This window comes from Pantherophis guttatus, chromosome 10 (genome assembly GCF_059756535.1).
Source record: "Pantherophis guttatus breed Tessera chromosome 10, ASM5975653v1, whole genome shotgun sequence".
In the NCBI taxonomy this organism is placed as follows: domain Eukaryota; kingdom Metazoa; phylum Chordata; class Lepidosauria; order Squamata; family Colubridae; genus Pantherophis; species Pantherophis guttatus.
Window position 1 is genome coordinate 19,574,199 of NC_142072.1, and position 18,606 is coordinate 19,592,804.

Consider the following 18,606-nt stretch of genomic DNA (forward strand, 5'->3'; position numbering starts at 1 on the left):
TGCAGAGTGCTCCTGGGGACTGGGGAGGGCAAAAACTGTGGTTTTTTTTCTTGTTTACCACTTTGAAATCTTGGTGCGTCTTATACTCCGGTGCATCTTATAGTCTGAAAAATACGGGAATTAAGATTGCAGAGCTGAGCTAAGGTGCCTTTAACATTTTTCAGGGAAGCTGCAGCCTGTGCAGCAAAGAAAAGCCGTTTAGGAAGAGAGAGCTTGTCCAAGCAGCCTCTCTCTCTCCTCTGCAAGGGAGGAAATTCTATGAAGGGGAAAAAGAAGAAAATACAAAAAAATACGAGTCGTTAAAATACAAAAAAATACAACCCTAACCTTAACCCCGAGGCACAAAATAATACCCCATCTCTATTGCTCTATATAATATCAACCTTCTGGCCACCCTCCCTGTCTCTCCCTCCTCCTCTACCCCCAACATTTTTTGTACAAAATAGTGATCTATACACAGGTAGTCTTTAAGTAAAACGATCCCTACATAAAGCCACCAACTGTGCTTGTGATCTTACTTCAGCTTTGCTTTGCAGACCCTCAAAAGGCCATAAGGATGGTCTTAAAAATGACTTTCCATCACCATTGTAATAGCAAATGTGCTGCTAAATGAGGCACTTGCTAAACTAGAACTTCTTGTACATATAATATAGAAATATAAGCTGCTGTTGTTGTTAGTCACGAAGTTGTATGCGACCCATTGCAACCCCATGGACAACGTTCCTCCAGGCCTTCCTGTCCTCTACGATCCTCTGGAGTCCATTTAAGCTCACGCCGACTGCTTCAGTGACTCCATCCAGCCACCTTGTTCTCCGTCGTCCCCTTCTTCTTTTGCCCTCAATCTTTCCCAGCATTAGGCTCTTCTCCAGTGAGTCCTTCCTTCTCATTAGGTGGCCAAAGTATTTGAATTTCATCTTCAGGATCTGGCCTTCTAAAGAGCAGTCAGGGTTGATCTCCTCTAGGACTGACCGGTTTGATCGCCTTGCAGTCCAAGGGACTCGCAGGAGTCTTCTCCAGCACCAGAGTTCAAAGGCCTCAATTCTTTGCCGCTCAGCCTTCCTTATGGTCCAACTTTCACAGCCATCCATTGCAACTGGGAAAACCATAGCTTTGACGACATGCACTTTTGTTGGGAAGAGTGATGTCTCTGCTTTTTAGTATGCTGTCTAGATTTGCCATCAGCTGTTATATTTCGTTAATTAATTACAGTGATGTCATCATGGAGAAATCAAAAGGCTCAGCAGGATGATCCAAAACAGGTAGTCCTCGACAGTGGGTTGAAGTTACAATAGCACTGAAAAAGTGACTTCTGATCATTTTTCACACTTAACGTTCATTGCAGCATCCCCGTGGTCACATGATCAAAATGTGGACACTTGGGAACTGGCTTGTATTTATGACGATTGCAGTCTCCCGGGGTCATGCAATCACCTTTTGCAACCTACCAACAAGGAAGCCAGATTCACTTAGCAACTGTGTTAGTAATGTAACAGCTGCAGTGATTCACTTAACAACTCTGGCAAGAAAGGTCATACAATGGGTCAAAAATCATTTGACAAATGTCTCGCTTAACAACAGAAATGTTGGGCTCAATGGTGGTCATAAGTCAAGAATGCAGCCGTTAAAACCTCTTGATTTTATCACTTGTCTGTTTAGGTACAAGCCGGATCTCATTTGGTCGGATGGCGATTGGGAAGCTCCAGATACGTATTGGAATTCAACTTCCTTCCTTGCCTGGCTATACAATGATAGCCCAGTTAAGGTATCTGCACTTGCAGGTGTTTGGACCTGGAGGCTGTTCTCCTGTTTGCTTAGACTAAGAGGGAACCATTAAAATGACTTCTGATCCTTGGGTCCTTTGCACCTGGTCACATCCAAAATGAAACTTTGGCCTCACTTTCCTGGTCCTGCGGGGAGAGGTAACCTGGTGTTACTGGAGGGTTCATAGGTTGGGCACCTCAAGAGCAGTGGTGAAATCCAAATTTTTTTACTACCGGTTCTGTGGCCTTAGCTTGGTGGGCGTGGCTTGGTAGGCGTGGCAGGGGAAGTATACTGCAAAATCCCCATTCTCTCCCCACTCCTGGAGGAAGGATATTTCAAAATCCCCATTCCCACCTCACTCCTGGGGGAAGGATACTGCAAAATCCCCATTCCTTCCCCGCTCCTGGGGAAAGCATATTGCAAAATCTCCATTCCCACCCCACTCCTGGGGGAAGGATACTGCAAAATCCCCATTCCCTCCCCCCTCCTGGGGGAAGGATATTGCAAAATCTCCATTCCCACCCCACTCTGGGGCCAGCCAGAGGTGGTATTTACCAGTTCTCCAAACTACTCAAAATTTCCGTTACCGGTTCTCCAGAACCTGTCAGAGCCTGCTGGATTTCACTCCTGCTCAAGAGGTCAGAAGTGCAAAAAGTTCCTATCCTACATATTACAAAGAAATGTGGAGAGAACCTAGCTACACTTAGTAGTTCTAGGTGTAGAAAGTTTAAGACTGTAGAAGGAGAGCGATGGGAGGTGCCAGCAGCATCAAGAACCAACCTTGGAGTGCAACCTGGAGGGGAGACTTATCAACCAATTGGCCTATTCTTGTGCCTTTGCTCTCAATCAAATTGTGAGACTGTTTGGAGCTATATCATAGTAAGGCTTAATATTTTGATAAGAGAGCAGAGGAAATCTTAGTTAATCTGTATGACTCAGCCTTCCATCCTTCCGAGGTGGGTAAACTGAGGACCCAGATTGTTGGGGGCAATAGGCTAACTCTGTAAACCGCTTAGAGAGGGCTGTGAAGTACTGTGAAGCAGTATATAAGTCTAAGTGATATTGCTTGCTTGCTTCCTTCCTTCCTTCCTCCCCTCCCTCCCTCCCCTTCCCTTCCCTTCCCTTCCCTTCCTCCCAGTGGTTACAATGCAGCATCACAGGCTTACTCTACCCACTGCCAGCAGTTCAATCCTGACTGGCTCAAGGTTGATTCAGCCTTCCATCCTTCCGAGGTGGGTAAAATGAGGACCCAGATTGTTGGGGGGCAATATGCTGACTTTATAAACCTCTTAGAGAGGGCTGTAAAAAGCACTATGAAGCGGTATATAAGTCTAAGTGATATTGCTTTTCCTTTTCCTCTTCCTTCCTTCCTTCCACCCACCCATCCATCCATGGTGCACAGTGGTTAGAATGCAGTATTGCAGGCTAATTCTGCCCACTGCCAGCAGTTCAATCCTAACCGGCTCAAGGTTGACTCAGCCTTCCATCCTTCCGAGGTGGGTAAAATGAGGGCCCAGATTGTTGGGGCCCATATGCTGACTCTGTAAACTGATTAGAGAGGGCTGTAAAAAGCACTATTTTCATTTTCATTTTTTTTTTTTCATTTTATTAAATTTGTATACCGCCCTACTCCCAAAGCGGTATATAAGTCTAAGTGCAATTCCTAATGTAGATGAACTGGGATTTTCAGAATCCCTCCCCAGGCTGACTGGGGCTGCTGAGAATTGCAATTGATTGGTATTTGGAGGCTGCTTCCGCCCCTTTAGTTGCCTTCCCTTGATTTTGACTGACCCATCCATGGTTGAAGAGCTCAGACGGACTAACATTGTGTGAGTCGGCCCACTTTGAAGGTCCTGGTAAAGTCCTTGTTTTACTCTTTAAAAAGACAGTCATGCAACCCAGCAACTTCAAAGGTTTCTTCTGGATTTCTCTTTCCAGGATACGGTGGTGGTGAACGATCGATGGGGCATCAATTGCTCCTGCAGACATGGGGGCTACTACAACTGCCAGGATAAATTCGAGCCCGGCTCTCTGCCAGACCACAAGTGGGAGATGTGCAGCTCTGTTGACAAAAGGTCCTGGGGGTATCGCAGCAACATGCAAATTTTTGAAGTCATGAATGAGTTCACCATTATTCAGGTAAGCTCTGGGAAGGGTAAGCAAAGCTTGAGGGGATGCCCAGTTCAGTGGAAGCTAAAAAGAGCTGCTGGAGCTGCAACAATACCATTAACTTATGCAGGTAGTCCAGAGGTGGGTTTCAGCAGGTTCTGACCAGTTCTGGAGAACCGGTAGCGGAAATTTTGAGTAGTTCGGAGAACCGGTAGTAAAAATTCTGACTGGCCCCACCCCCATCTATTCTCTGCCTCCCAAATCCCAGCTGATCGGGAGGGAATGGGGATTTTGCAGTATCCTTCCCCTGGATTGGGGACGGAATGGAGATTTCACAGTATCCTTCCCCTGGAGTGAGGCAGGAATGAAGATTTTACAGTATCCTTCCCCAGGAATGGGAGGGAATGGGGATTTTGCAGTATCCTTCCCCAGGAGTGGGGAGGGAATGGAAATTTCACAGTATCCTTCCCCAGGAGTGGGGAGGGAATGCGGATTTTACAATATCTTTCCCCAGGAGTGGGGAGGGAATGCGGATTTTACAATATCCTTCCCCAGGAGTGGGGAGGGAATGGGGAATGGGGATTTTACAGTATCCTTCCCCAGGAGTGGGGAGGAAATGGGGATTTTGCAGTATCCTTCCCCCAGGTGTGGAGAAGGGATGGGGATTTTACAGTAACCTCAAGGTCGACTCAGCCTTCCATCCTTTCTAAGGTGGGTAAAATGAGGACCCGGTTTGTGGGGGCAATAAGCTGACTTTGTATAACATACAAAAGTATGAAGGCTATTACTTAACGCATTGTAAGCCGCCCTGAGTCTCTGGAGAAGGGCGGCATATAAAAATAAATAAAAATAAAAATAAAAAAATAAAATCCTTCCCCTGGAGTGGAGAGGGAATGGAGATTTTACAGTATCCTTCCCCTGCCACGCCCACCAAGCCATGCCACTCCCATCAAGCCACACCCACAGAACCGGTAGTAAAAAAATTTTGAAACCCACCACTGAGGTAGTTCTCAACTTACGACTGCAAATGAGCCCAAAATTTCTGTTGCGAAGTGAGACATTTGTTAAGTGAATTTAGCCCCACTTTATGACCTTTCTTGCCTCAGTAGTTAAAGTGAATCACTTGGATAAGTTAATAACCCGGTTGTTAAGTGAATTCAGCATCCCCATTGACTTTGCTTGTCAGGAGGTCGCAAAAGGGGATCATGTGATTTTGGGACACAGCAACGGTCATAAATAGGAGTCAGTTGCCAAGCATCTGAATTTTGATCGCATGATGAGAGGGGATGCTGGAAAGGTCGCAACTGTGAAAAACGGTCATAACTCACTTTTTTCAGTGCCATTCTAACGTTGAACGGTCACTAAACGAATTGGTGTAAGTCAAGGGCTACCTGTATCACTTCCTAGTCCTTCGCAGCCCTCTCTAAACGGTTTAAAGAGTCAGCATATTTCCCCCCAACCATCTGGGTCCTCATCGACCTCAGAAGGACGGAAGGCTGAGTCAAACTTGAGCCGATCAAGATCGAACTCCAGGCTGTGGGCAGAGTTTGCTTGCAATACTGCAATACTCTCCACGTTTGTATCCAAGAGAATTGGGTGAGATTGCAGTTCCCACAGGGGTCTACCTTCCACTTCAGGGACAGGCTTTTATTTATTAGATTTTTATCCTGTATTTATTACTTTATAAGTCACTCCAGGCCATGAATGTATGCAATGCGCCTTTTTCCCCTCAACAACAACCCTGAGAAGTAGGTCGGGCTGAGAGAGAGGGACTGACCTAGGATACCCAGCCAGTTTTCCAGGCCTGAGGCCCTCACTGTCTCCTGGTTTCCAGCCTGGTGCCTTAATCACTAGAACAGGGGTCTGCAACCTTAAACACTCAAAGAGCCATTTGGACCTGTTTCCCACAGAAAAGAAAACACCAGGAGCCACAAAACCCTTCCTGTGCCTGACTATTTCTTGAGTGGTCACAAAACTAGCATCTGTCGTTGAATTAAATGTTCTGTTTTCTTCTGAAACTTTTCTTTTCTTGGATTTATCCGCGGTTGGCCTACCAGGGGTTGAAAAGCTCAATAAATCGCGTGCTGGCAGGTGTCGCACATTGGCGGTTGTGACACACACATTTTGAGTGACAGGGAGCCGCAGCAGAGGGGTGAAAGAGCCACATGCGGCTCCAGAGTCGCAGGTGGCTGACCCCTACACTAGACCAAACTAGCTCAAATTGAAAAGGTGAACGAACAACTGAGCAAACCTAGGCGGCCTGATGGAGAGGTGTCAATTCCTGCAACTGATATGCTAGTAAAGCAAAGGACAGGAATTTTCTACAGATTTCCCCCAGATAATCTGCAGCCTCCTGGTGTTCCTTTCCACTCAAATGGCCAGAGCTGGCTTGCTGCCTTGACCTCCATTTTGTGTGTGTGCTTGATCCATTTTGTGTATGTGCTTGTGTGTGTGAGTTGATCTCGTCTTGCACAGTCTCAAAAGTACAAAGAAAATCACAACAATGAATATAAAAATGGGATTTTATTAGGCCTTTGAAAGCGGGAATGGTTTCCAGGAATTGCTGGGCCTTTCCTGCAATTGTTAGGCCTTTGAAAGCAGGATAGGATTCCAGGAATACGTAAATGCAACTAAATTATCTTTAATTATAATTATTATTATTATCTCTTCATTATTAAGACACCAGGGGCCGTTTCAGTATATGATGATTAAAGCATTTCAAAATCAGTACTATAAAGTACCCTTCAGCTTAAATTGACTCACATATGCAGTTTATTGTTCTTTTTAGATCTGGATTAGAAAACCCCTTGGGATGAATGAATCTATAGTTTACAGTGGCATTGCTTAACAACCAGTTGCTTGCTTAACGACTGGTTGCTTGTTTAATGGTCGAAGTTGGTTCAAAGACCATCCCAAAAAGATACGAATTAACTCAGATTCGAAGCATTGGTGACTGGCCCACATTTACAGCGATTTGCAGTGGACACGTCAATGTACAATGTCTTTTTGCTGGACACTATCATTTACTTCCGGTTTCTAGCAAAAAAAATGCCCGTTGCAAGCAATGTGTTCTCTTAAGGACCGCCGCCTTCATTTAATGGCCACCACTAAAAATATCCTAAAATCAAATCAGTTTGATTTGTTGATCTGTTTAACGAGCAGGATGACGTACAGCCATAATTCGGTGCTCAGTTGTGATCATAAGTGTTAACTTGTAGGCACTTCCTTTGGTATCCACCAGGTTCCCCATGTGACTTAATTTAATTTAATTTAATATTTAAATTTATATACCGCCCTTCTCCCGAAGGACTCAGGGCGGTGAACAGCCAGAAGTAAAAAACATAAAATACAAAATTTAAAAACAATCTAAAAATAAATTAAACATTTTAGCCCGACAGTTAAAATCCCCCATTAAAAATCCAAATTAAAATACACAATTAGAGAGATTAGGCCAGCCCGACTTGATGAAATAAAAAGGTTTTGAGGGCCCGACAGAAAGTACGTAAGTCCGGAATCATCCGTATCTCCGGGAGGAGCTCGTTCCAGAGGGCAGGTGCTTCCACAGAGAAAGCTCTCCCCCTGGGGGCTGCCAGTCGGCATTGTTTGGCCGACGGCACCCGGAGGAGCCCCTCTCTGTGGGAGCGTACTGGCCGGTGGGAGGCTCTCGGTGGCAGAAGGCGGTCCCGTAAATATCCAGGCCCTAAGCCATGGAGCGCTCTAAAGGTGGTGACCAACACCTTGAATCGTACCCGGAGGACCACCGGTAGCCAGTGCAGCTCACACAGGAGAGGTGTTACATGGGAGCGCCATGACGCTCCCATAATCACCCACGTGGCCGCATTCTGGACCAGTTGGAGCCTCCGGGTGCTCTTCAAGGGGAGCCCCATGTAGAGAGCATTGCAGTAGTCCAGGCGGGAAGTGACTAGGGCATGAGTGACCATGCGTAAGGAGTCCTGATCCAGAAAGGGACGCAACTGGCGAATCAGGCGAACCTGATAAAAAGCCCCCCTGGCCACGGCCGTCATATGCTCTTCTAAAGACAGCCGTGCATCCAGGAGGACACCCAAGTTGCGAGCCCTCTCTGTTGATTTACTGTTTTCTTCCCCCGTAGAATACTCCTGATACTCTTACTAGAAGAATTTACTTTCTTCTAGTAAAGTAAAGAATTTACTTTATTAATAAAAATAAAGGAGCAAACCCCCCCCCAACAATCTCTAGTATTACTTCCTAGAACCATGATGGCGAACCTATGGCATGTGTGCCAGACGTGGCACGCAGCGCCCTCTCTGATGGCACACGAGCCGTCGCCCCAGTTCAGCTCCACCGCGCATGCACGCGTGCCTCCTGCCGGCCAGCTGGTCGTTGGGTCTCTGCCACGTATCTGCGGAAGGCAGGGTGCATGGCATGTGCAGGAGTGGGGCAGGTGCAAGGGGCACGCTCGCATGTGCGGGAGCATGTACGGGGGGGCGCACGCACGTTGCATTTGGGGGGTTCGGGCGCTTTGGGCACTCAGTCTGGAAAAGGTTAGCCATCCCTGTCCTAGAACGTCTCTGATCCCATACAGGGTGTTCATGGGCCTTCTTAGAAAATATGAATCGGGGTGAAATGTAAAATTTGTTACTACCGGTTCTGTGGGCATGGCTTGGTGGGGGGATGTAATGTGGCTGGGTGGGTGTGGCCAACTTTTTTTTTTTTTTAACTTTTCAAAGCATTTTTTCTAATGCTTTGAAAAGCCTCTGCCGATCAGGCAACTCAGCTGGGATCGTCAGAGACTTTTCAAAGCATTTTTTTTACCACCTCTTGTGCCAAGAGGTTGCAGAAAAAAATGCTTTGAAAAGCCTCTGAGGATCCCAGCTGAGCCGCGCGATCGTCAGAGGCTTTTTTTTTTTTTTACTTTTAAAAGCATTTTTTCATCGGAAGAGGTTGTAGAAAAAATGCTTTTAAAAGTAAAAAAAAAAAAAAAAAAGCCTCTGATGATCGTGCAGCTCAGCTGGGCATGGGGGGAGGGGAGCAGGGATTTTTGCTACCGGTTCTCCGAACCACCCGCCGCCATCGCTACCGTATCGGGCGATCCGGTCCGAACCAGGAGCATTTCACCCCTGATATAAATGATGGGAGACTGCTTCCCAGTCTTTAAAACTTTACTTTCCCCCCCCTTCCCCATGCTATCCTCAACCCCCCCCCTTCCCCAAAGACAATATGGGAAGAAAGAGTTTAGGAACATGAGAAGATGGAAGCAAGCCACTCCCACTACCAATTTCCCAATCAATCAATCAATCCTTTGGCAGAAGTTCTGAGCTATGCAGATGCTTTCATGGCAGCGTACCCAATGTTTTCCAAAGCATGGAATTCCACCAGACGAAAAGCATTGCTATAAAACAGGGGTCTCCAACCTTGGCAACTTTAAGCCTGGTGGACTTCAAGTTGAAGTCCGCCAGGCTTAAAGTTGCCAAAATTGGAGACCCTTGCTGTAAAGAGTTTAAAATACATTTTTGTTCTCTTTCTACTTTCGTCATAGCAACTGGTACGTACTATCAGTTACGGAGGGAATTACCTTCTCAATGTGGGGCCCACCAAAGAAGGACAGATTGCTCCAATCTTCCAAGAGAGGCTCCTGGCCCTTGGCATGTGGCTGAAGGTGAACGGGGAGGCCATATACGAATCCAGGCCTTGGAGGACCCAGAAGGAGAACCGCAGTGAGGAGACCTGGTAAGGCAAAGTTCGTTGAGACAGACTCTTGGCTGCACTGAACAGAACAGAACAGAATAAGAGAGTTGGAAGGGACTTTGTAGGTCATTTAGTCCAACCCCCCCACCCAAGCAGGAGACCCTACCCCATTTCTGTCAGATGGCAGTCCAGTCTCTTCTTGAAAGCTTCCAGTGATAAAGCTCCCACAACTTCCAAAGTCAACTTCTGTTCCCTGGGTTGATTGTTCTCGCTGTCAGAAAATTTATCCTTATTGCTAGGTTGAATTGCATTGTCTCTAACACTTCTACGAGCAAAAATTTGGCTTTACAGGTAGTCCTCGGCTTACGACCACAATTGAGCCCAAGATTTCCATTGCTAAGCGAGACAGTTACTAAGTGAATTTTGCTCCCATTTTACGACATTTCCTGCCACAGGTGTTAAGTGAACCACTTCAATTGTTAATTTAATAATCTGTTATTAAGGGAATCTTGAATTCCTCCTTGACTATGTTTGTCAGAAAGTTGCAAAAGGGGATCAGGGGAACCTGAGACACTGCGACCATCATAAATACGTGCCAGTTGCCAACCACCTGAATTTTGATCACGTGATGCTGCAGTGGTTGCAAGTGTAGAAAACGGTCATGCTGTTTCACTTTTTTCAGAGCTGTTGTAACTTTGAACAGTCACTAAACGAAATGTGCTGTTGTGGTTCGCCAGCAGCCTGCGGAGCTGGCAGCGGAGTCGGAAAGTGAGGAATCTGGGGAGCAACATGGGCCAGTCCTGGAGTCTGGGGAAGGCCCGGACGAGGGCTCTGCATCAGAGGCAGAGATGGGGCCAGGGCCATCTGGGAGTTATGTGCGGACTCCGGAGCCTCCAAAGTCGGACATCAGAGAGGCAGAGGAACAGGAGGAGCTTGTTCCTAGTGCACGCATGCGCAGAGCTGCCAGAAGGCACGAACAGTTAAAACAAAAGGGACGACTCAGGAGTAAGGGCTGGATATGATTGGTCCCTCCCATAAGGTTTAAAAGAGGAGCAAAGGCATGTAGGCCCTTTGCAGGAAAGCAACGTTGTTAATTCTGTTCCCAGTCGGCATCTCTCTTTGATTCTGGACTCTGTGTGGCTTTGCCAAGTAGGTCTTTGGCAGTGTCAATGGAAATAAAGGTTGGTGATTATCCCGAAGGACTTCTCCCGAAAGACTTTTTACAACTAATTGGGACTCAGCTGTGAATGAACGTAATTCACAGCTATTGCAGTAAAAGAGGTTTTTGGGACTACTCCTGTATTTTTAATGATGACAACATGTGCAGTCAATCACTGCCTGTATCTGCTTAGAAACAAGAGGAGGTGTCATCAGATACACAAATGTTGAAATTCTAAGCAAGTTTCTGTAACTTTCTGGCTGGAGATTAGATCTTCTTCAGGAGATTGATATGATTACAGGGAGTCTTCTATTTTTCGAAGTTATGATGGACCTCTGTAGGGGGTGGGTGGGGGAGACATTCCAGATTCAAAGTTCCATCTCCCCCCTACAATCACACGACCTCACTTAGCCTCATCCTGCGCTCATGTGACCAAAGCTTACGAAGTTTTTGGTGAAAACAGGAATTTTCTTACCGTTTTCAGCTTAACAACTGCAGTTTCACTTTACAACTGCAGTGATTCATTTAACAACCACTGCAGAAAAGCTTGTGAAATCTGATCCGTCACGTGGGTTGACCTGCTTTAGAACCATCCCAAGTTACGACCGTGATAGGCAGACTCCATTAAGGTCGTAACTCAAGGACTACCTGTACACACTTTTACCTTAGAAGTGGGCATGTTTTTGCCTCTCTTTTGGGGGCGGGGGGTTACACTATGAATATTCAGAAAAAATCGCTGAAAGAATAGTCATCAAGCTTCTCAGTTAAAGTTTAAATGTGTATTATTTTTACTGAGGTAGTAGACAACAACTTTTGCAAGAAGCTGCATGTGATTTGAAGATCCGGGGGGAAAAAATCTGGTTAAATACAGATAACTAGTGCAAATTCAGTTGACTGAGCATTAGAGCCCCCTCCCCTCTTTTACTGTTCACAGTCCATGAATATTTGTTTTCAAAATTGGCTTTTTGTACTGTTTTGTGCTACTTTGGACTTAGTGACTGGGACGTGCCTAGATTAAAACCTTTTGCAACTGCTGTTCGAAGGACTCTCTTAATACCCCTCTCCGTGCTCAAAAATAATTAAACTTTAGGCTTTGTTTATTTTAGTTGACTTGCTAGTGCTTTGATGGATCTGTGGAAGGTAAGAGAAAGATGGTAGGATTTCATATGAAAACTTTTTATTTATTTGTCAAGCATGTATAAGATAACATATACCGTATTTTTCAGAGTATAAGACGCACCTTTTTCTTCTCTAAAAGGGGGTGAAAATTTGGGTGTGTCTTATACACCGAATGTAGCCCCGCCCACCCACTGGCCCCCACCCTTTGGCTTCTGCCTCCCAGCAATTTACCTCCTTGTAGTAAGCAGCAAGAAGAAACAGCCCATTTCAGCTTCAGCACAGCCTAATTAGCACAAGTTGATTGTCCATTCGGATTGGCCTCCCAACTGTCCGCTGTTTCAGGCTGCAGGGATTCCCATTGGCTATTGCTGCACAGGCCTCTAGTGCTTGCTGCAAGGAGGTAAATTGCTGGGAGTAGATTTTTTTTTTTTTCTTGTGCTAATCAAGCTATGCTGAAAACGAAAATGAAAGTAAAGCAGGCTGTTTGCTGCAACGAGGCAAAATTGCTGGGAGGCAGAGGCAGATTTCTTTTTTTTTTTGTTTTCCTCACCAAAAAAAGTAGGTGCGTCTTATAGTCCGGGGAGCATCTTATACTCCGAAAAATACGGTAAGTATAAACATGATTGTGAATTCAGGAAATGGATACGAATAAATGGGGACAGTAGGACAGGGATGGTAGGCACGTTGGTGCTCTTATGCGCGCCCCTTACAGACCTCTTAGGAATGGGGTGAGGTCTACAGTAGACAGTCTAAGGTTAAAGTTTTGGGGGTTTGGGGAAGAAACCACAGAGTCAGGTAGTGCATTCCAGGCATTGACCACTCTGTTGCTGAAGTCCTATTTTCTGCAATCGAGTTTGGAGCGGTTTACCTTGAGTTTGTCTCTATTATTTGCTCGTGTATTGTTGTGGTTGAAGCTGAAGTTGACAGGTAGGACGTTGTAGCAGATAATTTTATGTCCTACGCTTAGGTCAGACGGAAGGCGGTGTAGTTCTAAAGTTGTCTAAGCCGAAAATTTCAAGCCTGGTGGCATAAGGGATTCTGTTGTGAGCAGAGGAGTGGAGGACTCTTCTCCAGTGGTGAAACGTAAAATTTGTTACTACCGGTTCTGTGGGCGTGGGAGGGGGGGTTAATGTGACTGGGTGGGCGTGGCCAACTTTTTTTTTTTTTTTACTTTTCAAAGCATTTTTTTCTACAACCTCTTCAGCCAAAGAGGTTGTAAAAAATTGCTTTTAGAAGGCTCTGACGATCCCAGCTGAGCCACATGATCATCAGAGGCTTTTTTTTTTTTACTTTTAAAAGCATTTTTTTCGGCCGAAGAAAAAATGCTTTTAAAAGTAAAAAGAAAAAAGCCTCTGATGATCGTGCGGCTCAGCTGGGCATGGGTGGGGGCAGGGATTTTTGCTACCGGTTCTCCGAACCACCCACCACTATCGCTACCGGATTGGGCGATCCGGTCCGAACCAGGAGCATTTCACTCCTGCTCTTCTCGTGAAATACCTCTAGACTCGCTCTTCTCGGATTCTAGCCCAGCTGTGAAGGAGTGACCCATGGCCATAAACAAGGAAGGGTAGAGTTTCGGCAGCATCTCAAGACAAAGAGAACATTAGAAGAGCCTCTCTCTGCAGTGGCAGTTTGTGGAAAGTTTTGCGCAGGCCTTGCCAGGTTCCCTGCCATGTTGTTGACGGCAGCAGTTGGAAAAACAAGGACGGACTGTAATGCAATATTTGCATGTTTAGAGGGTGTGCAAGGCTGAGGGTTTCATCACACGGGCTGATCAGCCCCGGCGGCGTGTGAGAAAAGCTAAGTGTTCTGGCCTTCACCTTCAGTCAAAGTGATCAAGGGAAGGAGTTGCACAAGTGAAAGGCCTGTTATCTCCAAGGGGGATCATGGCTGCCTGTTTCCATATTTCCACGTTGCTTACCACAATTCAAGTGTTTTGCCTTATGTTCCTCTCCAGGTATACCTCAAAGGGACCCGCAGTCTATGCTATTTTCTTGGTGTGGCCAAAAGACAATGTGCTGACTCTTTCATCACCTGTTGTGTCTGCAAGAACTCAGGTAAGCAACATGAAAAATAAAGCCGGTTTGGAAATAACCTAGAGTTGCACATTGTGTGATGTTTTGGGAAATCTTAATTCGTTTTGTAAACTAGGTCAGCTTCTTTTCCACAACAACACAGAAGTCTCTTTTTTTAAAATATAACTTTTTATTATTTTTTATAAAAACAAACATTTAGTACATCTATCGCCCCCTCCCTGTGACATCTTGGTGTTATCTTCAGCAGTTCTTCGTCTTCTTCTTCCAAAAAAGGAAATTTCTTCTATCTTGATCTTCATGTCTCCTTACTAAGACAAAATTCTGCCTATCAAATGTTTAAATATAATCATAAAACTTTTATCTTCTATATCTCTTTTCCAACCAATGATAAAAACAGTTCCATATCCTATAATACTCTATCTCTTCCCTATCTTTAATCATCAAAGTCAATCTATTCATTTCTGCACAATCCATATTTTTTTTATCATCTCCTCTTCCAAAGGTATTTTCTCTGCTTTCCAATTTTGAGCATAAACAATTCTTGCAGCTGTTATTACATGTATAATCAAATAAGTATTTTCCTTACTAATCTTTTTTTTAAAAAAAAAACACAGAAGTCTCTCACAACAATAAATTACGCACAGAGAAAAGCCAAATCTGCAGGGTATCTAAAGCAAGATTAATATCATTAAAACACCAAAAACAACCCAACCCCAACATTTCCCCCAAACAAAACAGTTGCTGATAAATGCAAATGTTTTTTTTTTTTAAAAAAAGCAGAACATAAAACCGAGAACCGGTAACGGAAATTTTGAGTAGTTCAGAGAACCAGCAAATACCACCTCTGGCTGGCCCCAGAGTGGGGTGGGAATGGAGATTTTGCAGGAGTGGGGAGGGAATGGGGATTTTGCAATATCCTTCCCCTGGAGTGGGGTGGGAATGGAGATTTTGCAGGAGGGGGGAGGGAATGGGGATTTTGCAATATCCTTCCCCTGGAGTGGGGTGGGAATGGAGATTTTGCAGGAGTGGGGAGAGAATGGGGATTTTGCAATATCCTTCCCCTAGAGTGGGGCGGGAATGGAGATTTTGCAGGAGTGGGGAGGAATGGGGATTTTGCAATATCCTTCCCCTGGAGTAGGGAGGGAATGGAGACTTTGCAGTATCCTTCCCCTGCCACACCCACCAAGCCAGGCCCACAGAATCCAATGGATTTCACCACTGCATTACATGCTCGGAAGCACTTAGGGGTATTCAGTCCAGAGCACTGTGTGACTCTTTTCACCAGGAAAAAGATGATGTGATTTTACTGAATGCACAGGAAGTTTATTTTGCCATTTAACATATCTCTGTTGAGAGGGCATTCCACAATTATCATTTTTTTGGCTTTCAGCTAGCCAAGAAACCTAGAAGGAGGTAAACCTTTGCAGCTAGTAGCTGATTCAGACAACGAGGAGGCTGGTGTGGTGCTGCGCCAGCAGCCTGTGCAGCTGGCACTCGAGTCAGAGAATGAGGAGGCTGGAGAAGATGTGGTGCCAGAGGCGGGGATTCAGCCAGGGCCTTCAGAACCTCCAGAAGCTCCCATAAGTGAAGAGGAAGAAGAGGAGGAGCCTCTTCTCGATGCACAGGTGCACAGAGCTGCCTAAAGGCAGGAGTGGCTCCTCAGGAGGAGGTCTCCTCGAGAGTAGGGCTTGGGGCTAATTGGCCACTCCCTTAGCCTATTTAAGGAGGAACGCCGACTGAGGCAATTTGCAGGGAACAACTTAGTTCACATTCCTTCGTGCCTTGATCTTAATTCTGTGCAAATTGCTTCTGGGCTTTCTGCCAACCATAGCAAGATTAAGATTATTTATTCTTTGGATTCTTGCAGGCTGTTAAGATAGTTAATTAACAGCCTTTGTTTTTTTTTTTTTGTTTTTTGTTTTTTTTAATTTGATTTATATGCCGCCCTTCTCCAGAGACTCAGGGCAGCTTACAATGCGTTAAGCAAAAGCCTTCATACTTTTGTATATTTATACAAAGTCAGCTTATTGCCCCCACAACTGGGTCCTCAATTTACCTACCTTAGAAAGGATGGAAGGCTGAGTCAACCTTGAGCCTGGGGAGATTTGAACTTGCAGTAATTGCAGGCAGCTGATGTTAATAACAGTGCTTTAGTCTGCTGCGCTACCAGGGCTCCTAAGTTTGAAGAAAAAACTGATTTTATTTTAGTAAACTAAGGTTTGTACAGACTTTGTGTGTGCTGCGTTCTTTGGGGTCCGTAGCTGGGGCAGAACAGACTTACATTAGTTCATTCAGTGACTGTTCAAAGTTACAATGGCACTGAAAAAAATGACTTATGAATGTTTTTCACACTTACGACCATTGCAGCATCCCCATGGTCATGTGATCAAAATCCAGACGTTTGGCAGCTGGTTCATATTTATGACGATCGCAGTGTCCCAGGGTTCCGTGATTCCCTTTTGCAACCTTCTGACAAGCAAAGTCAGTAGGAAAACCAAATTCATTTAACAACCATGGCACTCACTTAACAACTGCAATGATTCACTTAACCAGTGTGGCAAGAAAGCTCGTAAAATGGGGCAAAATTCACTGAACAAATGTTTCACTTAGCAACAGAAGTGTTAGGCTCAGTTGTGGTCATAAATTGAGGACTACCTGTAGGAACTTAGCTTGTTTAACTTACTACGGGAGGAAGAATATATACGGGACGAAAGCCGTCTTGAAACTCTCCAAATCTGACAAATTTTAGATTCATGCTCCTAAGATTTTTAATTAAAAATAAGTGGTTTATAGTTACTGTTAAGAACTTGAAAAATCCTATTTCTCAATCGATTAGAGGAAACACTCTTACTAGGGCAGTGGCTAGTAGCTGGAGGGATGCCAGACTGTTCCTGTAATAGGCAGGAAATGAAATGACTTAATGAGCAGCTTGCGGAATTCACATTGTTAAATTGTTTTGTCTGGTGGTTCTTCTGTGTTGTAACTGCGGTGTACCTTTTGATCAGTCATTTTTAATAGTCTAATGCTAACATACCATCGAGGGATACAATTAGATTATATTCTTGGGAAAGAAAGAAAGAGATACTGTTGGCATTTAACTGATTAACAGAGTTGGAAGGGACCTTATAGGTCATCTAGTCCAACCCCCCACTCAATCAGGAGACCCAGGGGTGAAATGCTCCCGGTTCGGACCGGATTGCCCGATCCAGTAGCAATGGAGGCAGGTGGTTTGGAGAACCAGTAGCAAAAATCCCTGTCCCCATCCATGCCCAGCTGAGCTGCACGATTATCAGAGGCTTTTTTTTTTTACTTTTAAAAGCATTTTTTCTTTGGCTGAAAAAATGCTTTTAAAAGTAAAAAAAAAAAGCCTCTGATGATCACGCGGCTCAGCTGGGATCGTCAGAGCCTTTTAAAAGCATTTTTTTACAACCTGTTTGGCCAAAGAGGTTGTAGAAAAAATGGTTTTAAAAGTTAAAAAAAAAAATGGCCACGCCCACCCAGTCACATTACCCCTCCCACTACCAAGCCACGTCCACAGAGCCGGTAGTAACAAATTTTAGATTTCACCACTGAGGAGACCCTATACCATATGTGACAAATGGCAGTCCAATCTCTTCTTGAAAGCTTCCAGCGATGAAGCTCCCACAACTTCCGAAGGCAACTTCTGTTCCATGGGTTGATTGCTCTCACCATCAGAAAGTTCCTCCTCATTTCTAGGTTGAATCTCTCCTTGGTCAGTTTCCATCCATTATTCCTTGTCTGGCCTTCAGGTGCTTTGGAAAACAGCTTGACCCCCTTCCTCTCTGTGGCAGCCCCTCAAATACTGGAACACTGCTATCATGTCTCCCCTGGTCTTTCTCTTCACTAGACTAGCCATGCCCAATTCCTACAACCATTCTTCATACGTTTTAGCCTCTGGTCCCCTAATCATCTTTGTTGCTCTTCTCTGCATTCTTTCTAGAGTCCCCACATCTTCTTTACATCGTAAAATGCAGCTCCCCATTGTTAAAAGTTAGACATGATCAACTTCATTTCTTTAGGGGTATCTTTCTCTCTAAGACAAGTTTGTAAAAATGAAATGGACTTCTATCAGTCTTGATGTAAGCAGTGGTGCCACGAGAATCCTGTCCAGGCATTTGCACCCATACCTACCTTTCCATAGCTCTCTTTTCCCTGGGAAAATTGTCCAAGCGTGAATTTTCTGAAATTGTTGTGCAGTTCTTCACTTTAGCTGGTCATACTGTCTAGTGTTGAGCAGACTTTTGTGTGATTTTTGGTGGAACTGATGCTCTGAAAGCACTAGCTTGTGGGTGAAGGGGCTTCAGTTTCAGGATTCCGTTTCAAACTTTATAATCCTCATTTAGTGACAATGGCGATAAAAAAGCCACTTTATGACCAAGCCTGACATTTACAACCTCTGCAGGCGTGTAAAGCAAAGGAAAAATGAAGTGAGATCCTAAGCACAATCATGGTTTCTCTTAGAAGCCACTTCATTTAATGACTGAATTGCCAGTTGTCGCTAAATGAGGACTACCTGTACAGACATACAGTTTTGGGCTGGATATATTTGAAACTTTTAGACCCGCATGCTCTATCAGTGATTATTACCTATAACTGATCTAAAGGGATGCAGTGGCTCAGTGGCTAAGACGCTGAGCTTGTCGATCGAAAGGTCGGCAGTTCATCGGTTCGAATCCCTAGTGCCGCGTAACAGCTTCTGCCAACCTAGCAGTTCGAAAGTACATTAAAAATGCA

General features: G+C 44.9%; 1 protein-coding gene across 1 annotated transcript in view; it reads left to right on the forward strand.

Moving 5' to 3' along the window:
* FUCA1 (alpha-L-fucosidase 1) overlaps positions 1–18,606 on the forward strand; it is a 28,576-nt gene that overhangs the window by 5,595 nt on the left and 4,375 nt on the right. The window contains exons 4-7 of the mRNA XM_034413453.3: positions 1,657–1,762; positions 3,700–3,900; positions 9,389–9,579; positions 13,773–13,872. Of these exons, the coding sequence (XP_034269344.2) occupies positions 1,657–1,762; positions 3,700–3,900; positions 9,389–9,579; positions 13,773–13,872 (598 nt within the window). The remainder of the gene's footprint in view (positions 1–1,656; positions 1,763–3,699; positions 3,901–9,388; positions 9,580–13,772; positions 13,873–18,606) is intronic.